General features: G+C 50.7%; 1 protein-coding gene across 1 annotated transcript in view; it reads left to right on the forward strand.

Annotated features, from left to right (window-relative positions):
* Positions 1 to 26,371, forward strand: part of NFIA (nuclear factor I A) — a 213,474-nt gene that overhangs the window by 117,099 nt on the left and 70,004 nt on the right. The window contains exon 3 of the mRNA XM_026040730.1: positions 5,627 to 5,692. Within this exon, the coding sequence (XP_025896515.1) occupies positions 5,627 to 5,692 (66 nt within the window). The remainder of the gene's footprint in view (positions 1 to 5,626; positions 5,693 to 26,371) is intronic.

Consider the following 26,371-nt stretch of genomic DNA (forward strand, 5'->3'; position numbering starts at 1 on the left):
TTTTTTTTTTTTTTTTTTTTTTTCCCCCTGGGAGCTCCAGGCTGGAGATTTTGCAGGTGTGTCATCCGATCCATGGCTCGCATCGATCAAACCGGTGCCAATGCATATTTAATCAGCGAGGGGACCCCGGCGGCATTATGGCCGTCATGCCCGCATTGAATGGACTGTCAGGCGCGGTGAATGCGCGCCCACCCCCCCGGCGGCCCCGTTGTTTGGGGAGCTTCTGCATCTTGTCTGGGCGGCTAAAAGTTTCTTTGTTTTTAGCTGGTGATGCATACAGCGCCGCTGAGGGGAATACAAACAAGTGGAGTCCTAAAGTGTTTATTTTGTCTAGGCGAAAGGGCTGGAGCGAGCCGAGTCCTCCGGGTAACGGGTTTTTGCATCCCTTGGAATTAGTTTGGGGCGGGGGGAGAAGACGAAGGAGGGGGAAAAAAAAAAAAATAACCAGAAAGTGCGGTTGCGTGCTGGTGTTGACTTTAGGAATATTTTGTTCTAACAAACGCAGCCGGTGCCGTGGGATTTCTCCAGGAAGCCTTTGATGGCGCTGGGGATTAAGCGGCACGTTAGTGCGGGCCGGGCTGTGAGCAGGCCACGCCGCGGAGCGAGCGCCCGGCGGGACCCCGYGTGTCCGAGGGGCCGCGAAGGGCGGGCGCGGAGCGAGGCCCGTGTCCCCCGCGCCGGCGGCGGAGCGAGGCCCGCGTCCCCCGTGCTGGCGGCAGCGGCGCCATGGGCATGTGAGAACAAAGGCGAGGCAAGGCGAGCCGCCATTTGGGGAGCGCGTCGCGGTGCCCGCGCCCGCCTTCCTCCTCTTGCCCTGAGGAGAAGCACGAGGAGGAGGAGGGAAGCGCTGGGTGGCGGCATTTGGGGCACCGAGAGCCCACAAACAGGCCTACGGACGGGCAGAGCCTGCGCTCGCCCGGCCTCGCCAGCATGGCCATGCTGCCCGGCCGCCCATCTCCTCACGAGGAGGAGAGGGCCTCGCGCGGCTTCGGAGCCACAGCAACAATGAAAGCAGGTTTTTTACCATACTGTTCTCCTTTTTTTTTTTTTTTTTTCCCCTCAATTTAGTTTTATTTATTTTTTTTTACCACAGAAAGTTTGGTGGCAAGGACTCCTGGGAACGGCGCTCGCCGTACAAAGGCCGGCCACTTCCTGGCGCAGACAGAGTGTGGCCTGATAAACAGACTTAACACACGAATGTCTGTCTGGCATAAACAACAGCAAGCTTTGATTTACATTTCCATTATCAGAGATAATCTCCTTCCCAGTGTACAGGAATTAAGAGTCCTTGCCTTATGAGAGAGAGGAAGAAAAAGGGTGGAGAAAAAAAAGGAGAAAAGGGGGGAAAAAAAAAAAAGACAGGCTGGCACGGCGACCGTTTTCCCGCGTATTCATGAGCGCCCTGCTGTAGACGGGGGATAAAAAACAGAATAAAACGGCAAACGTGGAGCACATGGGCCCACGTGGGCGGGCGAGAGCAGAGCCCCTCCGGCAGCCGGGAAGAGTTGGCTCGAAAGTGAATCGGGGGCCACAGCAGCCCCCCGGTTTTGAGCCATAAACTGTAGCTGTGGCCCGCGCAAAGCCCTACGTATGTGCTCATATTGTAGTGCCTAGTGATGGGATGGTTAAGTGCAAAAAACCCTCCGTCTTCATCCTGGTTTCTGCTTGTAAATCCCTTGAGTTTGACACATAGGGTCATGCATAACGTAGCATGCTTTATATTTATTTATTTATTATTATTTTTAAATGTATAAATCCTTGGTAGAATCCATACCCAAAATTATGGATGAAAAAATTATTGGATGAATGCAACCCAAGGCATATAAATGTTTTATTGCAAGTAGGACTCTGGCACTTGAGTAAAATACATCAATTTGTTATATATTCCTCAATATTTATATTTCTCCCCCTATGAAATTCAGTAGAAATGGAGAATTTAAAGGGTGCGTTTTTCCGGAGGGCTCCATCCCTCCATGAGGGCACCGCAGCCTCTCCAAGCACAGATTCCTAATGTGGAAAAGCACCCGGCAGCTGGAGACACAGGCAATGTGCCGGTCCCGCTGGGTCTCTGCTGGCACACGCCGGCTGTGGAGAAAGCGGGAGTATCCAAGAAAACACCCCGAGCCGCTTGGCCCCGGAGCCACGGGGATTTTTGGCTGGGAGCAGAGCCGCTCTGTGTTGCCACCGGCACGCGGGAATGTCCCAAGCCGGGCTTCCTGGCGGAGAAGCCTCCCTCTTCCCAAACACCCGTCGCTCCCTCCTGGAACGAGATCCCTGCTCAGCCCACCTGCAAGCACTGCTCCGAAAGAATAAAACAGCCCTTTTTTACCCCATAATCACCCTGGGCTCATGCAAGGGGAGAAAAAAAAATAGTTTCCCCGGTGCTTTTGAGTATGTTTCTCCAAGGTCCTTGCTGGTGCCAGACCCGGTTGAGCATCTGCCGCCCGGTGGCTGCAACTCGAGCTCCTTTACGGATGCCAACTTTAGCTAGTTTAGGGTTAAAAATCCTAAGCGCGAACTTTCTGCAACCAAAAGAGCTCCCAAATAAGAGCCATTGTGCTATTCAAGGTTAAGCTTCCTTAAACATAAAACTAGATTCCTCGGTGTTTTTTTTTTTTTTTTTCTTAAATCAGCAATCTTAATAGTGGYTCCACGCTCTTAATATTTCCAACTCCATCTGAAATCATTTAAATCCTTCCCCTTAATAACATGCACTTTATTGTAATATACAGATTCCTTGGCTTCCTACCAGCCTTAGCTTAAGGCACCAATGAAACCCGTTGCCGCAGGRGGCCGTGGATTCAAGAGGGGCTCGCATCTACTGTATATTTTGTTTTGTATGTTTTCCAATGGCTCTAATTATTGCAGGTGGTAGAATTTAACTGGCAGTGTTGTTGCTAAAGAAAATAGGCATAAAGTGTATACTGTTTTGCAGAGTGGCTATCAAATATATAGAAAAGAGAAAATCAAATGAATTGTTAAGCCGCTCTATAGTAAGTGATTTTATTGATTTAATGCAAATGCTTATGAAAACGATCTTCCATTTATATCAATTATGTATGGGCAAAAATTAATTTATTCCTCTGGTCACCTGTTTGGCTGCCTGACTCAGCAGGATGGATTTGCCCCCCTCCCCTTGCAGCAGAGCCCGCAAACTGCCAAGCGCTCCGAAAAACGGGAATTTTGGAGTTGGTGCCCGTGCAACACAAACCACAGCCCCCACCAGCCTCGGCAAAGCAGCAAAGCCGCGGCGGCTCCGGCGTTGCCAATCCCTTTGCCATGTGGCGGCACATTTATCCGCGCCGGCTCCTCCGCGGCGTCTCAATGAAATCAGGGCAGCAGAAATCCCGCGTCTCGACGTTTTGGCGAGGCGCCGTCCCGCCGGCTCCTTATCGGGGCTTTCCATGAGGTGCCCCCTTGCATGACAACGCTGGGCCGCCGCTTGCCCGCTGCGGGTTCCCYGGAGCCTTCGGCCGCAAGGGGCACTTCTGTAAATCCTGCCTCTCCACGGCCCCGTGCCGCTCTGCCGAGGAGCTCGCTTGGAGCTTTTGTTGTCCTTTCCTTAAATCGCTGTTTAATTCCAGCAGAAGGGACGGGTGGCAGAAAAAAAGAAAAAAAAATAAGGGGAAMAATTGCAGAGTAATATATTTAAGTAATAAAAGGGTAATAAAAAATTGCAGYGTAATTGCAGAGCCGTAAAGCAGAAAGTGAAGATGCGGCGGGCAGAGCCAGCGCTCGGCGGAGGCGCCCGTTGGCCCCGGCGCTGGTGCAGGGAGGGCAGCCTCGAGCCGAACAAAAGTACTTTGTTTTCCCCATGCCAGGAGCGGCTGCCGGTGGTGCCGGAGAGCCGGGGTGCCAGGACGGAGCCCGGCCCCGGTGGGTGCCACTGCGCACTCGGCCCTCTCGCTGCCTCCCCGGATATTTTTAAAGGAAAGCATGACCCGAGTCACGTATTCGCACAGCCACTTTTACCAATATCGGTGTCTTTTTGTGGCATCCTAGCTCCACTCATCGAGGCCAAACACTGATTGAACCGTAGTTTGTCGGAGGAAAACAAAGGCCCCCAAAATAAGTGAGAGCTTCGTGCACGGCCTGTAAAATGAAACGCGCCGCGCGTTGACTTGGAGCGTTGAATGCGGATTTTGCGTGTTTGCTGCTGCGCCTTGCCTGGGAGCATTGCACGCGGGTTTTGCACTGTCGTTTCCACCGCTGTGGCTCTGCAAAGGAGAAACTTGCTGCCAAATTCGGGTGTCCGGAATACAGCAGCATCTTCCCTATTACCCTGCAGACTGTCTGCTCGCAGTGATTAGAGCTTTGATTAAAGACAGGCCGCAACACCAACATTTAAAATAAAATTGGAGAAGGAAGATTTTTTTTTTCATTTATTTTGACTGGAGAAATTATTAAAATGATAAATGTAAAAGCAAACTGATTTCGGAGACATTGGGAACGTCATCAATGTTTTAGCAGAGTTCCATTGATCTTTAATAGAAATAGCATGGCTGAAGCCTTCTCCGTGGAATCTTTTGACAGTTTATATTCTGAAATTTATCCGAGTCTGTTTGGGGACCATTTTTTTTTTTATTTGTACTTTTTAATTTATACAAGATTGCCCTCTAAGCTTCTGAATGATACCTAATGCATACCGTCAGCAGGTAAAAAAAAAAAAATTGAATATTTAAAATAGGCATTTTCTTTATAGTGCTCTGCGGTAATTAAAATCTTCATTTGCTTAAAAGCAAGGAACCTTTTTAAAGCAATAAATTAGCATTGCTTGACCCAAGGTCACTAGTAGTAGTGCTTCTCCCAGTGCTATTAATACCTCAAAGAAAAAGAAGGGATGGTGTTATCACTTGGTTGCAATAAAAGTAAGGGTTTCAATTTAATCACCGTCAGGTGTCGCGACCTTTTGGTCTTGCATTGACTTCTCACTGAAACGTGGGCAAATTGCAGACAGGTAATTCGCGGCTCTGCAAAGCCAAGGTGAAGCCGCGCAGGCTTGTCGCGAGTGCAGGCGCGTTTGATGCGGGGACACATGGTTTCGTTGCCTAAGTTGCATTTCACTGCAAAAACTTTTTTTTTTTAGCAGATAAAGCGATTAGATAATAAATAAAAGACGAGTCAGACATTTTATTAAAATTATTTTTATTAAAAATTATTTTTATTAAAAGTTATCTATTTGCAGCACGGTGCGGACCGCGAGCTGCCCGGCGCTGCAGCGTCGCTCGGCTGCCTCGCTCTGCTCGCTCCTAAATGTGTTTTGGGACTTTACTATGTGTTGGATTAAGGCTCTGGTTTGTATACAACGCAGGGGCTGCATTATACAAAGCCGTGTAGGAAGGCAGTCTGAATACGCCTTCTTTAAAAAGAGGGCTTCTCAACGCCTTATTTTAATTCAGAGGCCACGCACCCTGGGCAGTGCCATAAACAAGATTCCCCCCCACCTCCCTTTTTTTTTTTTTCCAGCAAAAATATTACCTATTGCACGGGAYTTCTGCATTATCATGTCCTCGTGCAACAGCCCCATCCTTAGTTTGTACTCTCAGCCTTTTGAGGAAGTCTGGCGCCTCTGATCTATTTTCCATAGCAGACCCTGTAATTTTTGGCTGTATTTTATGTTTTTCAGATTCAAGTCAATCTGAAAGTCCCAGCCAGCCAAGTGAAGCTGATATTAAGGACCAGCCAGAAAATGGTAAGTTCTTACCTGCTGCTCCTGCTTTGGAATATTAAAACAGCCCATATTTATCAAGGGTTTTTTTCCCCCCTGATGTCTAGTATAAAAGGATTATTCAGAATAACTGACATGAGGCAGCTGCAAATAGATTTTGTACTCTCCTCCTAGTTAAAATGCTGCCGTCTCACTACACCAAGGTAGCATTTCTGCAGACATGGAGAGACACCTATTTTTTTTTCCCCCCCTTTAAAACATGGCTGTGATCAGGGAGATGCCGAGGCAGAGCCCGCTGTATGCAACCCTTATCCTTCTTCCTCCGTAGCAAAGGCTTTGAGCCCCGCGCCGTGAGCCCCTCGGCACGCGCTCTTCATTGCCCGTGTTTCTCTGTGTGCTTTTAACGTCGTTGGGGTTTATGGGTGAYGTGCACGGGGACCCAGCGTTCCGGAGTGCGGGATCGTGGTGTGTCCCAGTGAACAGAACGACTTTGGAATCCGTTTCCGCAGACCCGTCCTCCCTGCGAGCTAGCCTGCCAGGCACGTGCAAGCAAAAATATTACCTATGCACCAAAAAGTGCACTTTTGGGGTCGGACTGCGCACCTCAAAACATACCCGCCGCTCAGGCGGGCACTCGCTGATGCCCTTGTGTTGCCTGTGGTTTTATGGACGTGCTTTAAGGGTGGTGGGTGCCCAGGGTAAGCAGGGCAGGGAGAGCCGGCCACGGCTTTGCCTCCACGGTTTGTCCTTTTGGGAAGTAGCGACGGGATGTGAATTGGGGGAGTGCTGCTGTTCCCCGGGCTGGGAGGGCTGCAGAGCAGAAGCAGGAGCTTTTAGGGAGCCAGCGGCTTCCTCGGTAAAACAGCCTGGAAAAGCAGTAATTCCACAATAGCAGCTTTCTGTGGGGATGGCGTGGGGAAGGACGGGCTTGTGTACAAGGGAGCAGCTTCTCCCCCATCTCATGGTGCAGCAGGGAGGACCCCCCCGGTTCTCCTGGGCCAGCAGAGCTGAGTTTGCTGCTGGTGTTAGGGGGACTCCTGCATTTTCCTTCTCCCGAAGCGCGAGCGACTTGGCTCCRGGAGGGATTTTGCTCTGCTCCTCTCCAGACGCAGCGCCTTGAAGCATTTTTGTCGGTTCTGAAAGACAGAGCCTCGTTTCTCTTATCAACCCCGTTCACAGAAATTCTAATTTGTAGCCAAAGGATTGGGAGGTTAAGAGAAGAATTGACTAAACTGTGATTTTTGTTCTGCCAATTCTGATAATTTTTTTCGTGGGTGTGCGGAATATGTTGCCTGTGTTTATTAAGTCATATTTCAATTTGGAATTTATTCGGCTCCGAGCGTGTTGTTGTTCCATGTTTGGGTAATGTCCTTTCAGCACCATCAAACCACAGATCGCCTCTCGCCGCCACTCCGCAGTCTCGAGGCTGCCCGTGCTCAGCAGCCACCCCAAAAGGTGGTGCCCAGCAAGGGCAGGGCTTAGTGATGGAAAATCTGCACGAGCCCCCRAAATGAAACATCTCTGGGTTTGCAGCCTCAGTCTTCCTTGCAAAACCAGCTTTTAGTGAATTGTGGGAACTTTGCTGGTGACACTTTGCTGGTGACGCTTTGAAAGGTCCTTTTTGAGCAGGCGGCAGAGGGGGTTTTCCTTCTCTCTGCCTGCCGTGCGGGTGTTTTCGCAGGCAGCTGCCCATGAGCCCGGGCACAGCTCCTGTGCGCTGAGCAGGAGCAGCGGGAGCCCCACTGCGGCGCCCACGGGACAGGGATCCGCGCGCCATCAGTCACATTAACAGCCTTGTTCTGCACGTGCCGTGGACCCGCTTGCGCAGGGCCCGATCCAAATCCCTCCGGAGGCCACGGGAGCCTCGTAATTGATTTTACTGAGAAGGGGAATGAGCCCACACACAGGGAGGAGTTAAAAAAAAAATCGAGGGAAAATAGTGTTGTGGATAATCTTATTCCCACTGCCGCAAACGGCAGAATGACCAGGTTGAGGGCAGGTTTGGGATTGTTTTGCATGCGTTTCTGAAAGGCACAAAGAAGGCTATCGATTAAGTCCTACCTTTTACATGCATGCATTCCTTCATTTTAAAAAAATAAATCTTTAAAGGCCTTGTGAGGGTTATACRGCCTCTCTACTTGCCTGTTAATATCCTTTCTGTTCCACTCCATAAATTCTAGAGCTATTTATTATACACATATATTTTGCATACCTTGAGTAATGTAAGTTCAAAAGGGTCAACTATACAGCCCTGGAAAAGGCAGCCTCCTACTACAGGTTTTAATTTATCGTTTTGAATTGTGTGTGTTATTTAGGCAAACTGGTGTGCCTAACCTTCACTGAAGGGACGTGCACGGAGCAGGGGGAGGAAGCTTTTATTTCTCAGAGCCACCCCCTGCTTTCGGGGGTCTCGGAGCTGCTCCAGCTGGTGCCTCGGCCGCCTTTGGACCCAACAGGCTCTCGGGCAGTCGCGCAGCTGCTGGCGCTTGCAAGGATTGGCAGAAACRTGAAGATTTGGGGATTTTCCCTAGGCAGCAGTAGGGCCGGGCAAGGCCTGACGCGTGGGCAAGGCAGGGTCATCCGTGCATACTTGCGTGCTCCCGGAGCTTCATAGGATCATGGAATCCTGAAGGTTGGAAGGGATCTCTAGAGATCCTCCAGTCCAACCCCCTGCACATGCAGGGTCACCCAGAGCASGGGGCACAGGCTGCATCCAAGCAGGACTGAAGATTGCAGAGAAGCAGCCTCTCTGGGCAGMCTGTGCCAGGGCTCTGGCACCCTCACTGCTAAGAAGTTTTTCCCTAAGTTCTCGTGGAACTTTTGGTGCTTCAGTTTGTGGCCGTTTCCTCTAGTTCTATCAASGGCCACCACTGGAAAGAGGTTGCCCCATTCTCCTCACTCCCTCTCTTAAGGTATTTACAGACACTGCTCAGGTTCCCCCTTCAGCCTTCTCTTCTCCAGGCTGAAGAGGAAACATCCAAACAGCTTGTTCAGCTCCGGGCCCGGAGCAGGGGCCGGGATGTGGCCGGCACGGGCACCACGGCGGCGGCAGGAGCAGCCGCGTTAGCGCCGTGGCCCGAGCGCAGCAGAGCTGCTGGCAGAGGCACTGCAGGCACAGCCAGGCACGAGCGTGGGTGTCCTCCTATTCCCCACAAATCAGGGCTGTTTTTCCTGACGAGCTGGGTGGAATACTCAAGTGGAAAATTCCCCGCGTTTGTAGTTGCCTCGTGTAAAAGCTTTGGGTCAGTTGGCACCGTGAGCTGGTGTTGCAATGCACCCCAAAAAAAAAAAAAAAAAAACCTTAAAAAAATGGTTAAAGACACTGATTTTGTTGGTGGTAGTTGGTTGATTGTTTTGTGGCAGTTTTTTATAAGTAGTTTCCAGGGAATTGAGGTTACTAGAAGACTGGTCYGGTGTAGTGGACTGCTTGCCTGCTCTGGGCCGGGAGCAGATGAGCTCCTGACTCGGTGCTGCCGGGGGCTCTCCCTAGGGATTTCCCTCCCCTCTCTCTTTCTTTTTTTCTCTCCCCCTCTCTCTCTCTCTCTTTGTCTCTCTGTACTTCCACACAACCATTCCGTAGGCTTTCTTTTTGCATGCATGCTTGCTTTGATGTTGGCAGGAGAACTTTTCAGTCTTTCTGTGTGCAGAACAGGGCGCTCTGCAGCCTTCAGACACCCGTCACGTATTAAAACTCCAGTTCCACTCTGCTTCCATAGGGTTTTAAGCCTAGGGAAAGGCAAAGAGTTGCTGTGGTTCCCGACTCCCAGCTAGCAGTGCCRCTGAAATTGCAGGTTGGCAAATTCCCCTTGGAGAAGTTGGTTGGTTGTCCCGTTTCCAGTGAGCAGGAGCGCGTTCCTCACCCCAGCTGATTGCAGAGAGGTGCCCAACTCGGCGTTTCTGAGAAGGCAGAGGCATTTATCTGAAAAACAAAAATGCTGAGTGCCCAAACCAAGTGCTTTTTAGTTTTAATATATTCTTGCTGCTTTGAGTTGCAAGTACCTTAACGGCGCGGCAGGAAATGAAAGGCACATTGTTCTTTGTAACATTAAAAAAAAAAAAAAAAAGAAAAAAAGAAAAACAATGATGTACCGTAACTCACAGAACTCGTTTTTCAACCCCGCGGTAATTACACTGGACTTGCAAATACCATCTGTGGATTCTTTGCTTAAGTAGGGCTGGACTTGGGTATTAAATTGAAAAAATAAGAGCAAGGTTTAAGCATATACTTGCTTTTCCATGCTTAAAGCATAAAGGAAGAAAATCTGGTCCTCAAGTTGTAGGAGAGCAATACTGGGAGTATGTGAAATAGAAGTTCCCTTTTTGGCCAGGCGAGCTGTCATGGCCAAGATTGTGACTAGAAAAGTGCTTCCTTCTGAAGCACTTCATGTTCTCAGGTCATGGTTGGGTCTCTGCTCGTGCAGAGGGGATTCCGACGTGTCCCTGCCCCTCTGAGCAGCAGTGGACCCTGATGCCTCCCGTGTTGATGCCACTACCCAGGAGATGCCGCACAGCCGTGTCCCGAGGTGCCTGTAGGGTCGTTTGCCCTCGGGAGCAGCCGGTCTCGGCCGTTCCSTACGTGCAGGTGCTCTCATTTCCACCCGCCGAGGGTCAGTGCTCGTGCGGTGTTCYCCGACGCTCGATAGAACCAGCGCTGACGGAGAGGATGTCGTCTCAGGTGACTAGCTGGGTGAAACACCTCATTTGCAGCACGTAGCCCGGCACCGCGGAGGAGGCTTTCGATCCCTTACAGCTGCAAGCAGGGTCTTTGGGTAGCGGCAGTTTCTATTAGTGCTCCTGTTTACCGCATCGTTTGCATCGTAATCCCGTAAATGCAGGAGGACCCTCCTCTCTTGTTTACACACTAGCGCTCCAGAGCCAGCGTAGCCTCGGGGACTTTTCTAAAATTAACTTTGCTTCAGAAAAAAAAAAAAAAAGAAGCAGCAGCCCTGAGCATTTTCTGCAAGGAATCTCATAGCTGGCAATGCAGTCGCAGCTCACGGTGATGCCACTTTGCAGCTTGCAGCTTCTTTGCACCTTCCTAACATTCCAGGACTGAATTGCGGGTGGATTTGCACCTTGAGGGATGATGCCGTGTGCTGGGACACGCGGACTGGTCCAGGCTGGGGACGGGGCTGAGCAGGGAGCCCCCATGGGGCTGCTCCCTGCTGCTCCCCATGGCTGGACCAGCCCTTCCACCCGGGCCAGGGTCTGCTTGGGCCCAGGTTGCCTCTCTGGCAGGTGCTGCATGGCACAAGGAGAAGCAAGCACATATATCTGGTTTAAAATTAACCTCTATGCAATTTAGTCCTGCCTTTTTTTTTTTTCCATATTATTTAATTTCAGCTAGATCCCAGCAAGAACTAGAAGGGCAGTGTTTGGATCATAAGAGTCTAAAACTGAAACTTTGCTGCACTCGGCTGTATTTCCCCAGCAGTTTCATGGCTCTCATGGAGAAGCACCTGCATAAATAGTAGTTTTTAGTTTAGTTATAGTAGCTGATAGTTTTTTGCCTCCCTTACCGTGTWTGCACTGAGCTTGGCTCTGCAAAGCCCTGCAAGGCCCTGTGACCCCATGATGGCTGGGATGTCACCCGTCCATGTCAACCCATCGAGACGGCCCTGGACAACCGGGGCAGCCTCCTCGGGGCCCAGTGTGACCCATGGGGGATTGACAGAGGCCTCCAGTTTTCGCAGCCGCTGCCCATTGACCTTTGCAAGCAAAATGTCCCCAAGAAAGAAAAAAAGGAATCCGACCCGGGCAAGGATGACAGGAGATGTTCAAAGCACAAGCCAAATGCTCATAGCAGCGCTAGAGAGGCACTTGGGGGCAAGAAGGCGGCCTGAGTAGATACGTGTCTTTTATTTCACCATATGAGTGTGTACAGGGAAAAGGCGTTGGACCTTCCCACTGGATAAGGTAYGTAAATACAGCTGCAGTTATTCCAAGGGGTTTCCAAATGTATTTATGTGCCGTTGCTGCGCTGCACACCCGGCTGCACGTGCTGAAGAGCAGATAAGAGCACGGGCCGGGAGCGCCCTGGGAAGCGGCATCCCGGGCCCTGCCACCGGCCTCCCTCCCTCTGGGGATAGCGGAGCGGGGAGACGGGGCAGGCGATGCYGAGATGTGGCTGGCGAAACCCCCCGGCCTCTGTGCGTGGAGGTGAGAGGTTCCCAGTGCCTGGGACAAAAGGAGATTTAACTTGCAGGAAACTGCCTCCCGCAGTAACCAAAGGGAGAGAAAACAGCCCAAAATGCAGAATGCCCCAAAGCATGACCTGAAACATGGACTTTGCTATGTCTCCCCAGCCTCCTGGGTTCGGCTCCCAACCAAGGCCTCGGTTTTTCCTGGCCGTGATGTACCCTGGACAGGAGCAGGCGCCGGGAAGCTGCCTCTGCTGCACCCGGCCTTTCGTTTCCTCARTCTGATGCAAGTTCTCTGAACCACAGTAAAACGCGATAATTGGTAGTTTAATTCTTCTAGGGTGTGCGGATTAATTGAAAAGGCTTGAACTATAAATACAGGGCCTGCGGATAAAAGCACACTCCGGAATGAGGCGCTCCTCCGGAGCATTCATTACTTGACATCTCTGTTGGGAGCGTGGCGGGGCTGGAGCTGCAAGGGGCAGCACAGGGCAAATAGGAGAAGCCCCAATGGAGGTTTTACCCTCCCTGGTCGAGCTGCTACGTGTTAAAAACCTGTTTCTGGAGCGGTAGCCTGYGGGTCAGGCAACAGAGCCCTGGCTTTTGGGGGATAAAGGCTGCAGGGGGGTGACGGGAATGCGGGAGAGCACGTGTGTCCACACAGCATCCCAGGCCCTCCATGGAATGCAGCTCCGCGGGATGCAGCTCTGCCTCGGAGTCCCAGCCAGCCTGGCGCTTTGCACCGACCTGAGCTTCCCTGCTCCTTGCTCACAGCAGGACCATGAGCTCCTAAACCAGGAGCGGCTGCTGCTTCTGCCGGACGTGAGGCTGCTGGGCTGCTCCTGTCGGAGGTGAGGCTGCTGGGCTGCTCCTGTCGGAGGCACCGAGGGCAGGAGCCTCCAGGCCTTGCAGCCTCTGCAGTCGCTGTGCGTCACTGTTTACGCCTTGCCCCGTGTCTGCGGGGTGAATTATACCCGTTTTCACACAGACAGGGTGATTTTTGTTCGTAAGGACCCCGACCTCGGCGCTCCCCTGTGGTTCAGAGAGCCACAGTTGCGCGCTCAGCAAACCCCTGTGTGCGCACGCTGYGGACGCAGGGGTTAATCAGGTGGTTTCCGAGTAGCCCTAATTATGTAAATCTGAAGTTGCAGACGGGGAGCGAGAACATCTGCGTGAAGAATGTGCTCGCAGCAAGTTCCGCGCCGGCTCCTCGCGGGGCAGGGCTGCTGCATGTGGGGCGGGCAGGGCCCGGGGGCGCCTGGGCTCCCCGCAGCGCGTCGGGGCCCGCGCCGCGGCGAGGCCGGGCACGGGGAGCGAGCGGAGCGAGAGGGCGGCCGTCCCGGCGCCGGCAACAACCCTGGCGTGAGCGAAACGGGAAAATACCAGCCCCRTTTCTTGGAAAGGGAGAGGGAGGCTTTTACTGCAACAGCTCACAAGTGTTTTCCCAGGAGCCAGGCAGCCCYGGCGCGCCCGCGCCGCTCGCCCTCCTGCTCCCCTTCCCTCATCGTGAGGCYGGTGCTCAGCGTCGCGGCAGCGTCCGGGTAGGTTTGGTGCTCAAAGGTGCCGCTGGTGGAGGGCACTGCTCACCACRTGCCCTTCACGTCTCCTGCCCTCGTTTTTCTTTCCGCCAACGCCTCTGTTGCAACGGAGGAAAATGCTGAAGTTGGACAGTTGGGAGTTACTGCCGAGCGCGTGCCGTAAACTATCCCATCCCGCGGCCTTCTCGCCGTCTCCCCCGGCCTGCCGAGGCCGAGTGATTTATAAAATGCCTTAACATTCCTGAGTGAGTTCACACCATCACCTCCAGGCACTGCTGAGGAGTCCGAGCAGGGGGGAAACGCACATCTGATAGCGGCTGTTTTGCTCGGGAAGAGAAAGAAAAAACATAACAGAATATTTAACAGTTACAGGAGTTACAGGAGTTGGAGTAGATCCGTAGTCGCTGCGGCACTGTCTAGTAAACAAGGGGCGTACACGGTTACGGCGTTCCTTCCTTCTTACACCCTGCCATTGTTTTCCATTTTCATAAGTTTCAATTAATCTAATCATCTTAGAGTGTCTCTCGCTTAAGCGCCTAATCAGCCTCCCGTCCTCCTCGCTCCTCCCCGCGGCTCAGGGGCCTCCGTCACAGCACGCTCGGTACGCGGAGCCGAGGGAGGCAGGGACACACGGAAGGAGCCTTTGGCCAGGCTGAAGAGGTAAATATGGATGGTGACACCATCTTCCAGGCTGCAGCGGGCCAGATTCCTTGCTGGCGTGTCTTCTGCTGAGGTCACCGAGGAGGGATGCTGCTTATGGAGCACATAATTCGCTCCGGCACTGGGAACCCGGGCTTCTGTCCCGCGTGTTTTTCTGCTTCTGTTCCCTGCTCTTGAAACTGCCTCTCTAACAGAAGGTTCTGTGACAGCTGCTTCCCCATCTGAAAACCTGCTGGTGTTTGGGGGGTGTCCCCACCTGACCAGCTTTGCAGGACAGGCCACCTGCAGTTTTCCCACATGTTCTACCTCCAAGTCCTTAAAAATCAGGGAATTCACTTATAGGAAATTTCCAGTAACAGAATGCCCAGAGCCAGCCTTGCTGCCCGCACCGGCTAGAGGGGAGCCAAGTTGGCTGCATCACGGGGCAGCCACGGGAGCGGTGGAGAAGGAGATGGGGGACCCGTGTTGGGCTGGCGTGACCATGGCGGAGCGGGAGCCCCACCAGCTTCCATGAGGAAAGACTTATAAAAATGGAATGGTAGTTGTCAACAACTCAATTTAAAAAAAAAATACATCAAAGCCTGGAATAAAAGGGGCTAGAAAGCAGATTGCTGATTGCTGCCTGCCATGGCCATGAATGATGCATCTGCARCAACACCGGGAGCTGTCCGCTGTTAGAAGGAGGCAGAAGGAAAGACCATCCCGTGTACAATATAAATGCAAGTTGTTATTACTACTATTGCTATGTCAGCTGCAAACTGTTCCCACGAGAACGGAGATGCAACATCATTGAAAAAGAATGTCTTACTGTGAAATGGGCAGCAGAAACACTGTGGCATTATCTGCCGGGTAATGAATTTACCTTGGTGACAGATCATTATGCCCTCCTGCAAATGAACCAGATGAAGGGCAGGGACACAAGGATAACTCAGCAATACTTGTATTTTACCGTCTTCTGAATTCTGAATAAGAGAGTAGCCAGATAGAAATGTAAGGGTACTGAAGCATGGCATCTCAGGAGACTTCACCAATGGCAAAATATGGGGAAGAAAGCAAGCTTTCGTTCAAATCTGAGCTAAYTTGGTAGTCTGGACTTCTAAGACTTGGATTTCATCCCACCTAACACTATAGAAATAAAATTAATATTTAGACACCTAAACTATTAGTGTAGAATTAGTTTGAAGTCTCCCTCCRTAATCAGTAGAGATGCTGGATCATCTAGGGGTTTATTTTTCTCTCTCTGTGGGACCTCAGAGGGGTTTAGCACAGATTATTTCAGGTTAATGCTGCAATATCTCTCAATCTGAGATTCTGCTGCTTAAGGCAGTTTCCCAGCCCGCTCCCATCCCCATAAACAAGAAGTGGCTTAAAAAACCATCACTAGGGCTGCAGGAGCCGAGGTGGATCCAGCAAAGGTGCTTTGCCTTGGCCAAGGGGGCTCCGTGTAGAAGAGGGCAGTTTATCAGCTGCACGCTCGCACTTGCTCCCCCGGCTGGTTTTTCCCTTGACTTCTGCAGAATGGGAGGCACCGCTCGTAGATAAATTACCTTTCGGGAGAGCGAAGTGTTTATGTGCTCGGTGGAAGAATGTGGCTAGGGGTGGGCATGCTGGCAAGGAGAACTTCCTCCTTAACTCTCCAGTGGAGTTTTGTTCTGAACTGCCCAGATGAAGCCATTATTCAAAAGTAGAAATGTTCTGTTCCATTTCTTGTTTTCATTCTTTTATGTGTCTGGGGACTAAAGTGCTGTGAAAAAGAGCCCATTCTCACAGGCTGCTTTGCCTAATTCGCAGACAAGAGAGGTTCAGCTATTCCAATTGCGATGAGATAAGAATCTGAACTGTTGGGATCTCATCCATCCTGAATTGAACCCTTGAGTCTCCCAAAGTCTGTCGCTGTTTTTTCCCTGTATTTCTTCTATTTTGGTAATGCAGGCAAAAAAAGACAAGAAATGGGTGTTTATGCACATTAACCCGTAATGGATGGCTTTTTGTTTAACTGGGTGCTTTAGTGTGGTGCGGAGGTGTCTGTGAGGGGAATCACTCCTCCGCTTCCGTCGTTTCTGATCCTGAGCTCCGCTCCTCGGCAGAGGTCCGGCCTCCCCGGAAGATGGGCAGCAGGTCAGCTCAGGGGCCTGGAACATCTGCCCTGTGAGCCAAGGCTGGGAGAGCTGGGCCTGTTCAGCCTGGAGAAGAGAAGGCTGAGGGGGGACCTGAGAGTGTCTGTAAATACCTCAAGGGGGGAGCGAGGAGGATCGCACGGCCTCTTTGCAGTGGTGGCCATTGATAGAACTAGAGGAAATGGCCACAAACTGAAGCACCAAAAGTTCCATGAGAACTTAGGGAAAAACTTCTTAGCAGTGAGGGTGCCAGAGCCCTGGCACAGGCTGCCCAGAGAGGCTGTGGAGTCTCCTTCTCTGGAGGTCTTCCAATCCCGCTTGGAAGGGGGCAGCCTCTGCCCCCTGCTCTGGGTGACCCTGTGTGTGCAGGGGGTGGACTGGATGGTCTCTGGATCAWCCACGATTCCGTGATTTCATGATTCCATGATTGTGGGCCTGCGTGCGCGGCGCTGCGGGGACGTGCTCGGGGGCCGCCGCGCTGGCGCCTCTGCCTGGCCCCTTCCTCTTCCTTCCCGCCGCRGGCCGAGCGCTCCGGCAGCGGGATGAGCGTGGTGGACAGGTTGAACCCTGCCCTAGGAGCCAGCTCTCACTGTAGAAACATGATTTATAGCTTCCTTTGGCCCGTGAGAGGCAAGAAACCTTTCCCAAGATGATGGCATTGGGAAAGACCCAGCTTCCTTTGTGGAGAGAGGCGAGAAAGCAGCTGTGGCGGAGGCAGCCCGTGCCCACGCCGGCTGCTGCCTTCGTCCATCTCACATCGCTCGCGGTGAGCAAACTCAGAGGTGCTGCTCGGGCTGCAGCTGGAGGCAGATTATGCAGGGAGGCAGGGAAAATAAATCTGGGCCGTGTTCTAGCCTGGCCTTGGCGCGGGCCGGGGAGCGCGAGTGCCCCTCTCGCGGCCGCGTGTCTGCCGAGCACAGCAAACACAGACGGGGGTCACTGGCCCTCCCTGTCGCACAGCTCCAGGCCAGCAGTCTCGAGCGCTGGGYGGCCCGCCCGAGAACTTGTTAATAAATGTCCATTCTCAGCCTGCGAGGAATGTAGACAGGGCATCCTGCCCTGCAAAACAGTGCAGCGCCGAGGGAGCCTCCCGGTCACGCTGCCGAGCTCCACATCCAGCGGGTTCTCCAGCTTGGAGCCGCTGYGTTGGGAGTTCCCCGCTCATACCTTGTGGGTTTCCTTATCCGCCACGCTCCGTAGGAGTAGCTGCCTTCCGAGCCCCGAGGGCGTCAGTTCCTGGGAAGTCTGTGGATAAGTGGGTTCTTCCTCGGTACTCGGGGCAGGTAGAGACCTGGCTGTGAGACAGGAGAGCCTGGAGGGCGTCATCCAAAACTCTGGGTGTCCCTGCTGGAGCAGGGGGCTGGACTGGATGATCTCTGGGAGGGAATGATCCCTTCCAACCTCAACCACTCTGTGATTCTGTGTGTGATTCTGTGATTTTAAAGAACCTGCATGCTGATAATCTCTATATATCATGGCTTTATTGGGAGCCACTTTTCCATGCAGGTTGAGTTCTCAGGCACGAGCGAGCCCACAACTTCATGCCAAACCTGAACACTTCCAGTGCATCGGAATCACCCTGGTTTTTCATTCCACTATCTACAATTATTTTATAGTACTGTTTTTCCCCCAGCAGGAGTGTATTTTCACAGCAGTTAGAAGCTGCCCTGTGTTTACCAGGAGCAGCGAGCGCAGCAGAGCCGCGTGCTCAGTGTGATGAGCAGTGCGAGGAGCGCGGTCAGATGCGTTCCGGCGCTCATCAGGGCGACCCGGCTGCTCAGAATGACTGTTCTTGGTACTTGTTTCACGATAAACTTCCCCAGAACATGATGTTACTGGAGAAAAAAAAAAAAAAAAGACCCACTCTGAGAAAGGCGCAGGTGACACAGTTGAGTCAGCACTTGCAGCACTGACACAGGCTTGCGCTCRTAAAAAACCCCACTGAACTTGGTGTCATTTGCATGAATGTTTCGCCCCACTTCTTGCACTCACTCGGAAGCGGCTTAAAGTCCCCCAAAATCGTCCTCCCTGCTAGAGCACAAGCAAGCAGCGTCCTGGCCTTAAAAGTCACCGTGGTCACAGAACTTCCCCTTTGCACGAGTAAGTCGTCATCGAGAAGCCAGTACTGCAGTGAGCACGGCTCTCCCGGGGGCACGGGATGAGCATGGGAGAACGAGAGGCCCCCGCGGGATCCCACTCCCCTAAAAGAGGGTTTAATTACTGACGTCGCCAGCGCTTCCCCGTGCAGCAGCGTCGCGGCATTCATAGGTGGAAAGCACCTCATGCTGGGTCTGAGACATCCACGGGATTTAAAAGAGGGCTTTGTGCTCCACTGTGGACCTTTCTTAGCCTCCTGCAGATGGTCCCGCTTGCTGAAAAGAGACACGACTCGGGAGACGTGTGGACCTCCACGCTCCTCGTTGTGCTGCTCTGATCCCGCTTTACACCCAGAAAGGCCTTCACCCCTTAAGCCCTTACCCTCTTTCTCCGAAATATTAAAATTATTTTCCTGAGTGTCATACCACATTAAAGCAGAATGGAAACGGGCTTAACAATTGCTGGCATGGGGCTGCGCTACAGCATGTGTGTCACAAATCATGTCACTTTTCAGCAATAGGGCTGCTGCCAGCGGGAGGCTCAGAAATGCTCATGTTAATCAAAAATTTTAATTTCAAATCAAATTGACAGTTTACACATGGTGAGAAATGCTTCTCACCATGTGATATTTCAGTATGCTACGCTGGGCAAAATGGGTGCACTTCCCTGTTAAGAATTTTGACTGCAGGATCTGCAAATTTATGGGTTTCCGTGCACCGGGTATGGTGAGGAGTTGATCTAAGGGAGCCCCTTGGAGAACAGGAGACAGAAGGGGCTTCATGCAGCCTGGCACTGGCGAGCCGCTGCTGGCACACGCTGCCGAGGAGTGACAGGTAGTCAATAAACAGCACCATGGTTAAGGGGAAGATTTAAAGCAGGGAGGGGCTGCGGGGCTATAAACAGGGTTTGGAACAAATGTGCTTATTTCAGGCTGCGATGCACGAACCGACTTCTGGATAGCGGCGGGTTGGTTTGCGCGCGGGGTCGTACGCACGGCACCAGCAGCAGTGTTCATGGGATTGATTGTTCATTGCTCATTCCTAGTCTCCGTGGGTGCAAAAGCCCACTCCACTTCCAAGACCAAACCTGGGAGGCGAAATCCTAGGCGATACTTGGTGGGAATAAGAGCAAGGAGAAAGGATGGAGCATGCGGGCCCTGCCTCGGGAGCAGCATTCCTGGAGGTGGTGGGGTTGGGATTGGAGCAGATGGCACCGTCCACCAGCAGCCACTTGGAGCAGCTGGGCTGCTGAGGACAACCCGGCCGCTCCTCGGCGCTCGCCTGGACCTGGAGTCCTCCCTAGGACCTCAACAGCAGCGGCCTTGGAGGCCGTGGCTGTCCCTGCTCCAGAGCGGACAGCCAAAGATAGGAAGACAAATAACTCCATATTTTATTTTCCGGGAGGGAGGCTTTTCTTCATATTGCTCTTTCTATTGTTAGAGGCCATAAATATTGCAGAATGGTTATCCCCATATAGATTTTGTCACACTTGCTTCGAAAGGATTTTGAGGAGCACGTTATTTTATAAGCTGCCAAATGAGTATGACCATTTATAATGATATTTATTCTTTTTTTTTTTTCTTTTTGGATTGAAGACCAGAAAGAGAAATATATTAATTTAAGACATCTGTTGTTTCTCAAGCCATAGGGACCTAAACGATGTTAATGCAGCTGATGTATTTATCGAAATGTCTATAGAGATGGAGATTATTAATTTTTATGGTGGCATGAAATAACTTTAATTATTTGCTCACCTAAGTCAGTCCCAAAAAGTGCTCTATAATGTTAGGAGTCATCAGAAGTGAAAACCAGGCCCTTAAAAGTGAACTTGAAGGGCTTTTGAAGACCTTCATCTTCACAGGAGAGGAGCAATCCTCGTGTCCTCTGCGTGGACACTCCTTGACGTGATTGATTCCAACCCGTGATGGGTTCATTAGCAGTAATAGGTGTCCATTAATTTCCCTCTCGCTGTGCTTGGGTATAAAAGGAGCTGTCCGTGCCGGGAGCCGGAGCCCCGTGGATCCGGGCAGGCCGGGCCGCTCCAACAGCGCCGGCCGGAGCTCGGCAGCCAGGGAGGCGCCCAGGAGCCCTCGCAGCCATTCATTCTCTGCAAGAAAAAGAGAGAAGAAAGGAAAAGGAAAAGCAAATAACTTAGCAGCGCTTTCGCATGGCGGGAAGGGTTAACAAAACTTCCATTCTCACACTCTATTAAGCCAGGACCAGGAAACAATTTCTAATCAACACCGGGATCTGGGCAGGGATTGTGCCGCCTTTTGTCGGCGGCTGCGCTCCGTGTTCCCCATTCTGCGGCGCTCACTTCCAGCTGTTGTCATTGAAATCCCACATAATCTCCACAGGTCAAAGGGCAGTCACCCATGACTGCCGCTGTTAGGAGGTTATGCTGATTTCTGTTGTCAAATATTGGCCCTTTTCTCTTTCAATCACTCCCATTCGTCTTTTTTTTTTTTTTTTTTAAACAAGAAAGATCCAGCCTAGAATTGTATTACATGACTTTAAAGTCTTAAAAGTGTTCCCCTTTTGTGCCGACACGACATGCCCCGGACGGCCTAATTCGCCCCGTTGTGGGCCACAAAGGATGTGCTGGGCTCCGGGAAGCTCCCTGCTTCCCAGAGTCCAGGTAGGCGAGCGGCGAGGAACAGCCTCCGAGCTCCTAGAAAACTCTGCAGTGTGCCTAAAGTGCACTAGTGCCGTGGCATTAAAATTGCATTGGAAATAACAAGCCAAAACAGAAGTGGGAGCATTTGTTGGGGACAAAGAGAGGTTTCTGTATCAACATTAATGTGTAATATCTTGCTTAAGCGCTTCTATAAAGAGCCCATGAATTAAAAATGTGGCGTAATTTACCATTAAAGGTTTATTCCGGGCAAATCTGAGGAGACGGTTTGGTACAAAGGAAGGAAATGAGGCCACTGAGGTGGCTCTGGGGGTCTGTCCTGAGGGTCCGTAGGTAAATGCAGATTTCATTACAGATGTAAGTAACATTAAGGGAGCCTGTGGCCTGGCTCCGGTGCTGACTCTTTGCCTGGCTTAACTGGAGGAGTCGGTCACTTGGGCAGTGTTGTGGCCTGATAGAAACTGCAGCCTGGGATAAACAGTTTCTTCAGTCACTGTATTAAAAAAAATAAAATAAAAAAGGCACTGTGTTTCCTCTTTTAATGTGAATTGGCTCTCAGTTGGGCACACTGCTCTTGAAGAAGTTTGGGAAGCGGRGGAGAGACCAAGGAGCTGGGAGCCCTGGCTGCTTTTCCCATTCAACATATATCATACAGGTCGTGCCCAAAGCTCGTACCTTGTGCCTTTTCCCTCTTTTCCTGACAAATGCACCTCAGGGCGCTGTACAGCGATGGAAAAGAGGGCTTCCTTAGGGCCCACAGGGCTTCCTCGGGGCGGGTTCCTCCGGGAACCACCTCCCTCTCCTGGTCGGAGACACAAACACTGCTTCCCTAATCAATGTTATCGCTCCGCATTGGTTGTGAAGCGCGGGATTACCTAGATAGGGGATAAATCCCAAAGGAATCAAGTCACGCTTTGGGTAAAGAGGGCTTTTCTTTTTAATCGGGCATTTGGTTAAGATAATAAGCTTGAGACCCTAATTGATTATTACTATTTTAAGGTTTTAAGAGGGCTATGTATAGTGAGACGCTGGCCAGGGGAAAGGCTTTAGGGATGGTCGCAGGGCTGGTCTTGCAGACCTGTCATGTAATTTCAAAATACTGTAAAAAAAATCCAAGTCTCCTAAAAAGCTGTTCTCTAAAGCTTAATACGTTGTCACTCAGACTGTGGTGGAAGAGAAATAACTGGATTTGAACGTTTTCATCTTCAAAGGATTAACTCTTCCCCGTTATTATTTAAGTTTGAATTTCAGGAAGCCAATTGTGTCTCTGTTTAGAAAATACCTCGTATATTTATGGTGCCATCAAGTATTTTATAAGAAAAAATAATCGTGTTGGATTACATAAGTAAACCTGCTAATTAAATAACAATAATACCTTGAGCACCCTGAAAACATCTTCTGATATTCAATTAAGGAACAAAAACCCAATGAACTTTAACCTATAGACCATATTCAGACCGTCTACATAAAAGTAATTGCATCAGTCATGATTTTCTCAAGCTACAACACAAGCCCTTGATTGGTAGAGCAACATCTGAGACTCCTTTTGCAGCATTAATTGGGAAAGCAGACAATACTCTCCCTGTAAACTCGATTTTAGGACGAAGGTTAGTTGCCTTTGTACACGTTTACTCATTGAAGTGGGAATGTTTGCTTAATAATTCAAAACAAATGGCATTAGACAAGAAGCCCTAATCCTGATTTCCCCTCCACCAGGGTAAATTAGGAGAAAATCAGGAGTGATTCTGTTTGGTCTGTGTAGAAAGATTTGTTTAAAACTTTGTTGAGATAGAGATTAGAAATCCCAGCCTTTTTTTCCTGGCTTTTTCTTTACTGGCATCGAGAAAAATATGCAGTTTGCAYTATGGAATTACTCTGCAATTAAAGCAGTCTTCAAGTAGTGGCAAGATGCTTTTCATGTGGTATTGTTATGCTACATTATAGATCATTTGTAGACTACACCAAATGTGTGATGGGGTGACAGTATATCATTTATTAGGCAGCTTCCTTATGGGCTTCATTCAATTTGGGCTTATTAATCTGCTTTTTCCCTCGGGGGCGTGGAAAAAAAGGCTCATCCTTGTGTATTCAACTCGAGTGAGGTCTTGTGCAAAGATGTAGGACTTCAGGACTTGGATTTGGGTTGAACGCAGTGATTCAGCACGACAGAGAAGCACCAGCTTGAACTTCTCCCCGCGTCGCGTTCAGCAGAGCAGCTAAGCACGTGCTGCACACGAGCGCATGATTAGCACCGCCTTGCTGAGCCAGGGCTGCCTGGCCTAAAATTGCCTAAAACTGCCCCAAATTCTGCCCAGATTTCCCCTGCACGAGCTCGRCTCGCAGAAAGCGAGACACGAACCAGAACGCGGCGGTGGCGCGAGGCGGCCGAGAAACCGCGGCCGGTCCTTGGGTGCCGAACAAAGGCAGCGCCGCGCGGTGCGGGGAAGCGCCGTAGCAAGAACGAATCCTGCAGGCTTCCAAGATGCTTAATCGTCTTTTCAGTAAAGGATCTCTTTACTGCTAACATCTGCATAGGTAATTGCTTAACTTTACCTCTTTTTTTCTCATTCAGAACTAAGTGGAGCAGCCACATGGATGGATTTTTTTTGCATTCTGGCCTTTGTTAACAGGCACAAACGGTTTGCGTTGATGTCTCTTGTCAATCACACTATTTCCCAGCCGTTCTTCTTCTGCTCGTTCAGTTTCTTCACCCGGTTCCTGCCGTTTTGCTTGTAGTGTTATTGGGGAAGCCCGCTCGGGAAAACCTGCAGGGTGGGGAGGCTGCAGGGCACCCGTCCTGCCAAGGGCATCCCCCCGGCGGGCACCTCCGTGATCCAACCAYGGGCAAGATTAGCCCCCATGTCCTCATGTTGCCAGCAAACAGCAGCGCAGCCACTTGTGAAATCCGCCTTTCTCTTGTGAAATGTTGATTTTTCACTGAAGAAGGGTGCCAACCTCATCGCTCTTTTTGTGTGCTGCTGTTTAATGATTAGCATCTCCTGATGGTGCAGAAGAAATGCTCCTACATTAATAAGGGGATATTGCAGGCACACCCGGCAACTTCCAGGGTTGCAACTTCCAGTCATTCATTTACGAATGGCAAAGTTAGCAGGCCCGAGCTGTTGCTCCCTGTGCTTGCTCAGTCAACATGACGTGGTTTTACCTGAACCGTGATAGTTATATTTTATTTTATTTACCTAAGCTTCCCCTGGAGCCTCAGCGTGGTAGCAACCTGCTAGAGAAGCCCAGGTGGAAGCGGACACGGGAGCAGAGGCGGCACGGGGCGCTGGGCAAGCCCCACGCGTGCCAGATGGCCACGGCATCGCTCAATGCACTTCTGGAAGCTGCTCGGGCACGATGGGGATGAGCACAGTGCGAGAATTTATATAGCACGGCCTGGCTTCCCCGCAAAGGGCTCGAAACTGCAGAGCATTAAGCATCCTGGCCCCCGGCCAGCAAGGCACTTAAGCATATGCTTAATTTTAGGCACATGAGTGGTTTCAGTGAAGACCTAAGAGAATTATTTTTAATTCACAGATCATTTAATTCAATAGGCAGGTCTGCTGCAGCATATGAAAAGTAGATCTTCATATTAAAAATACTTGGGAAATTGTCAGTGAACAAACATTGTGCGTGGGCAACAAGCATCGCTGAAGAGCGGCGTGGCGGAGTCGTCGCCTTTATTAGGGCGCAGTGCAGAGCGCGCCGGGCAGAGCCACTTACAGTTACCTCTAAGGTGTAAATAAGGGAAAATAAAGACTTGTAAGAACTTTTTTTAATTTGAAGTAGAGAAAAATTTATTCTCCGGCTGTAAATATAACCCTTGCTTGCAGATTGAAGAATTTGTTTGTGTTGAATTTCAGCATCAATTTCAATATTTTATAGTACACTTATCTACAGCTGGAGCATGACAGATTTGTGTATATTTATCTGTTTGTGTACATAATACATATGTATACACACATACACGGGGATGCCCAGGGAGATACRTATAGACGCCTCGGAATCTCCTCATTCCTGCAGGAGTCTCCAAGGCCCCGTGCAGGAGCCYGGCTCCGGGCTGTGCGGGCGGCAGCTCCGCGGGCCCAGCCCTGGCCTTGACTGCCCGGGACTGCGGAGCTGCCCCCAGCCTCGCCCCAACCGTCCTCCCACACCCGCCTCCCTTCCTTCCTTTCCCTCTTTCTCACTTTCTATCTCTCCTTTCTCTCTGTGTCTTCCTCCTTCCTTCCTTCCTTCCTCCCTCCCTCTCTTCCTTCCTCCCTTTCTTCCTTTCCCTCTTTCTCACTTTCTATCTCTCCTTTCTCTCTGTTCCTTCCTTCCTTCCTCCCTCGCTCCCTCTCTTCCTCTCTTCTTCTTTTCCTCTCTTTCTCTCTTTCTCTCTCTCTCCCTCTCTCTTTTTCTCTCTCTGTTTCTCTCTTTCTCTCTCTTTCTTTCTCTTTCTTTTTCTTTTTCTTTTTCTCTTTTCTCTCTTTCTCTTTCATTCTTTCTCTCTCTCCCTTTCTCTCTTCCTTCCTTTCTTTCTTTCCTTCTTCCTTCCTTTCCTTCTTCCCCAACATCCCCACCTGTAGTCCTGAATGCAGGACGCACTTCCTTTGCTTCCCATGCAGCAGAATCTGTTTCTTTCGAAACAGCCCCAAAGAAAAGCAAGGAGCAGACACGCAGCTCTGCGCAGTTCCCTTGGGGAAGGTGCTCAGGGATTGCCAGGGTGAGCACGGCCAGGGGGGCTGCGTGAGAGCCAAAACACACGTGTGCGTGCCCTGAAATGGGGACTCTAAGTAGGACATCCCTACCGGGTACCCCGTTATCCCGGGAGCAGGCAGGACTTGGTTCTTTCYGTAATCTCCTTATCCCGAGATTTCTGCCGTGGCACTGCGTCCGGGCGCGCGCGGCCGGCGGGGATGTCCCGCGCGTCCCCCCCGGGGCTGCCGCCCGAGCGGCGCCTTTTGTCATTGATCAGACCCGTGAAAATTAAATGAACATTTGGTGGTAGACATGTTTGCAGAGGAGAGGGAAAATACTGTTATGTAAAGTGTAATAACATTTTGATACGAAGTGCAGAGGCATTGCTTGCACGGAGCTCCGAGCTACGGCCTGCATCCTAAAGACACTCCTAGCTCCAGCTCAGCACTTTTCCTAGGCAGACATTTATTTTTCTTTTCCAAAGCTTGTTTTAAACGTTAGATTTTTTTTCTCCCTATGAGAAAAGAATTCATTTTAAAGTAGGGTGGGTTTTTTTGCTGCTATTTTAAGATCTCCCCAGTGTAGCCTTAGAAAATGAAGAGTACATCTTTAAATCTTGTTTTGTTTGAATGAATGGGTAGATAATCCTGATCAGATGTTTCTTTAGAGAATAATGTTTAAAACGATTATGGAACTTAGCTGTCCTGCATGTTTCCTAGGTACAGTATTTTCATTTCAATTGTGAAGTCATTAGGGGTCATCCAAGGTAACCGGTTATTAAAATAGTCCTCTTTTGTTTCAGGTTTCCTGTTGAGATGCTTTAACATGTAAAAATCT

The sequence above is a fragment of the Nothoprocta perdicaria genome, unplaced genomic scaffold (genome assembly GCF_003342845.1).
Source record: "Nothoprocta perdicaria isolate Ctin4 unplaced genomic scaffold, notPer1 scaffold_262, whole genome shotgun sequence".
Lineage (NCBI taxonomy): Eukaryota > Metazoa > Chordata > Aves > Tinamiformes > Tinamidae > Nothoprocta > Nothoprocta perdicaria.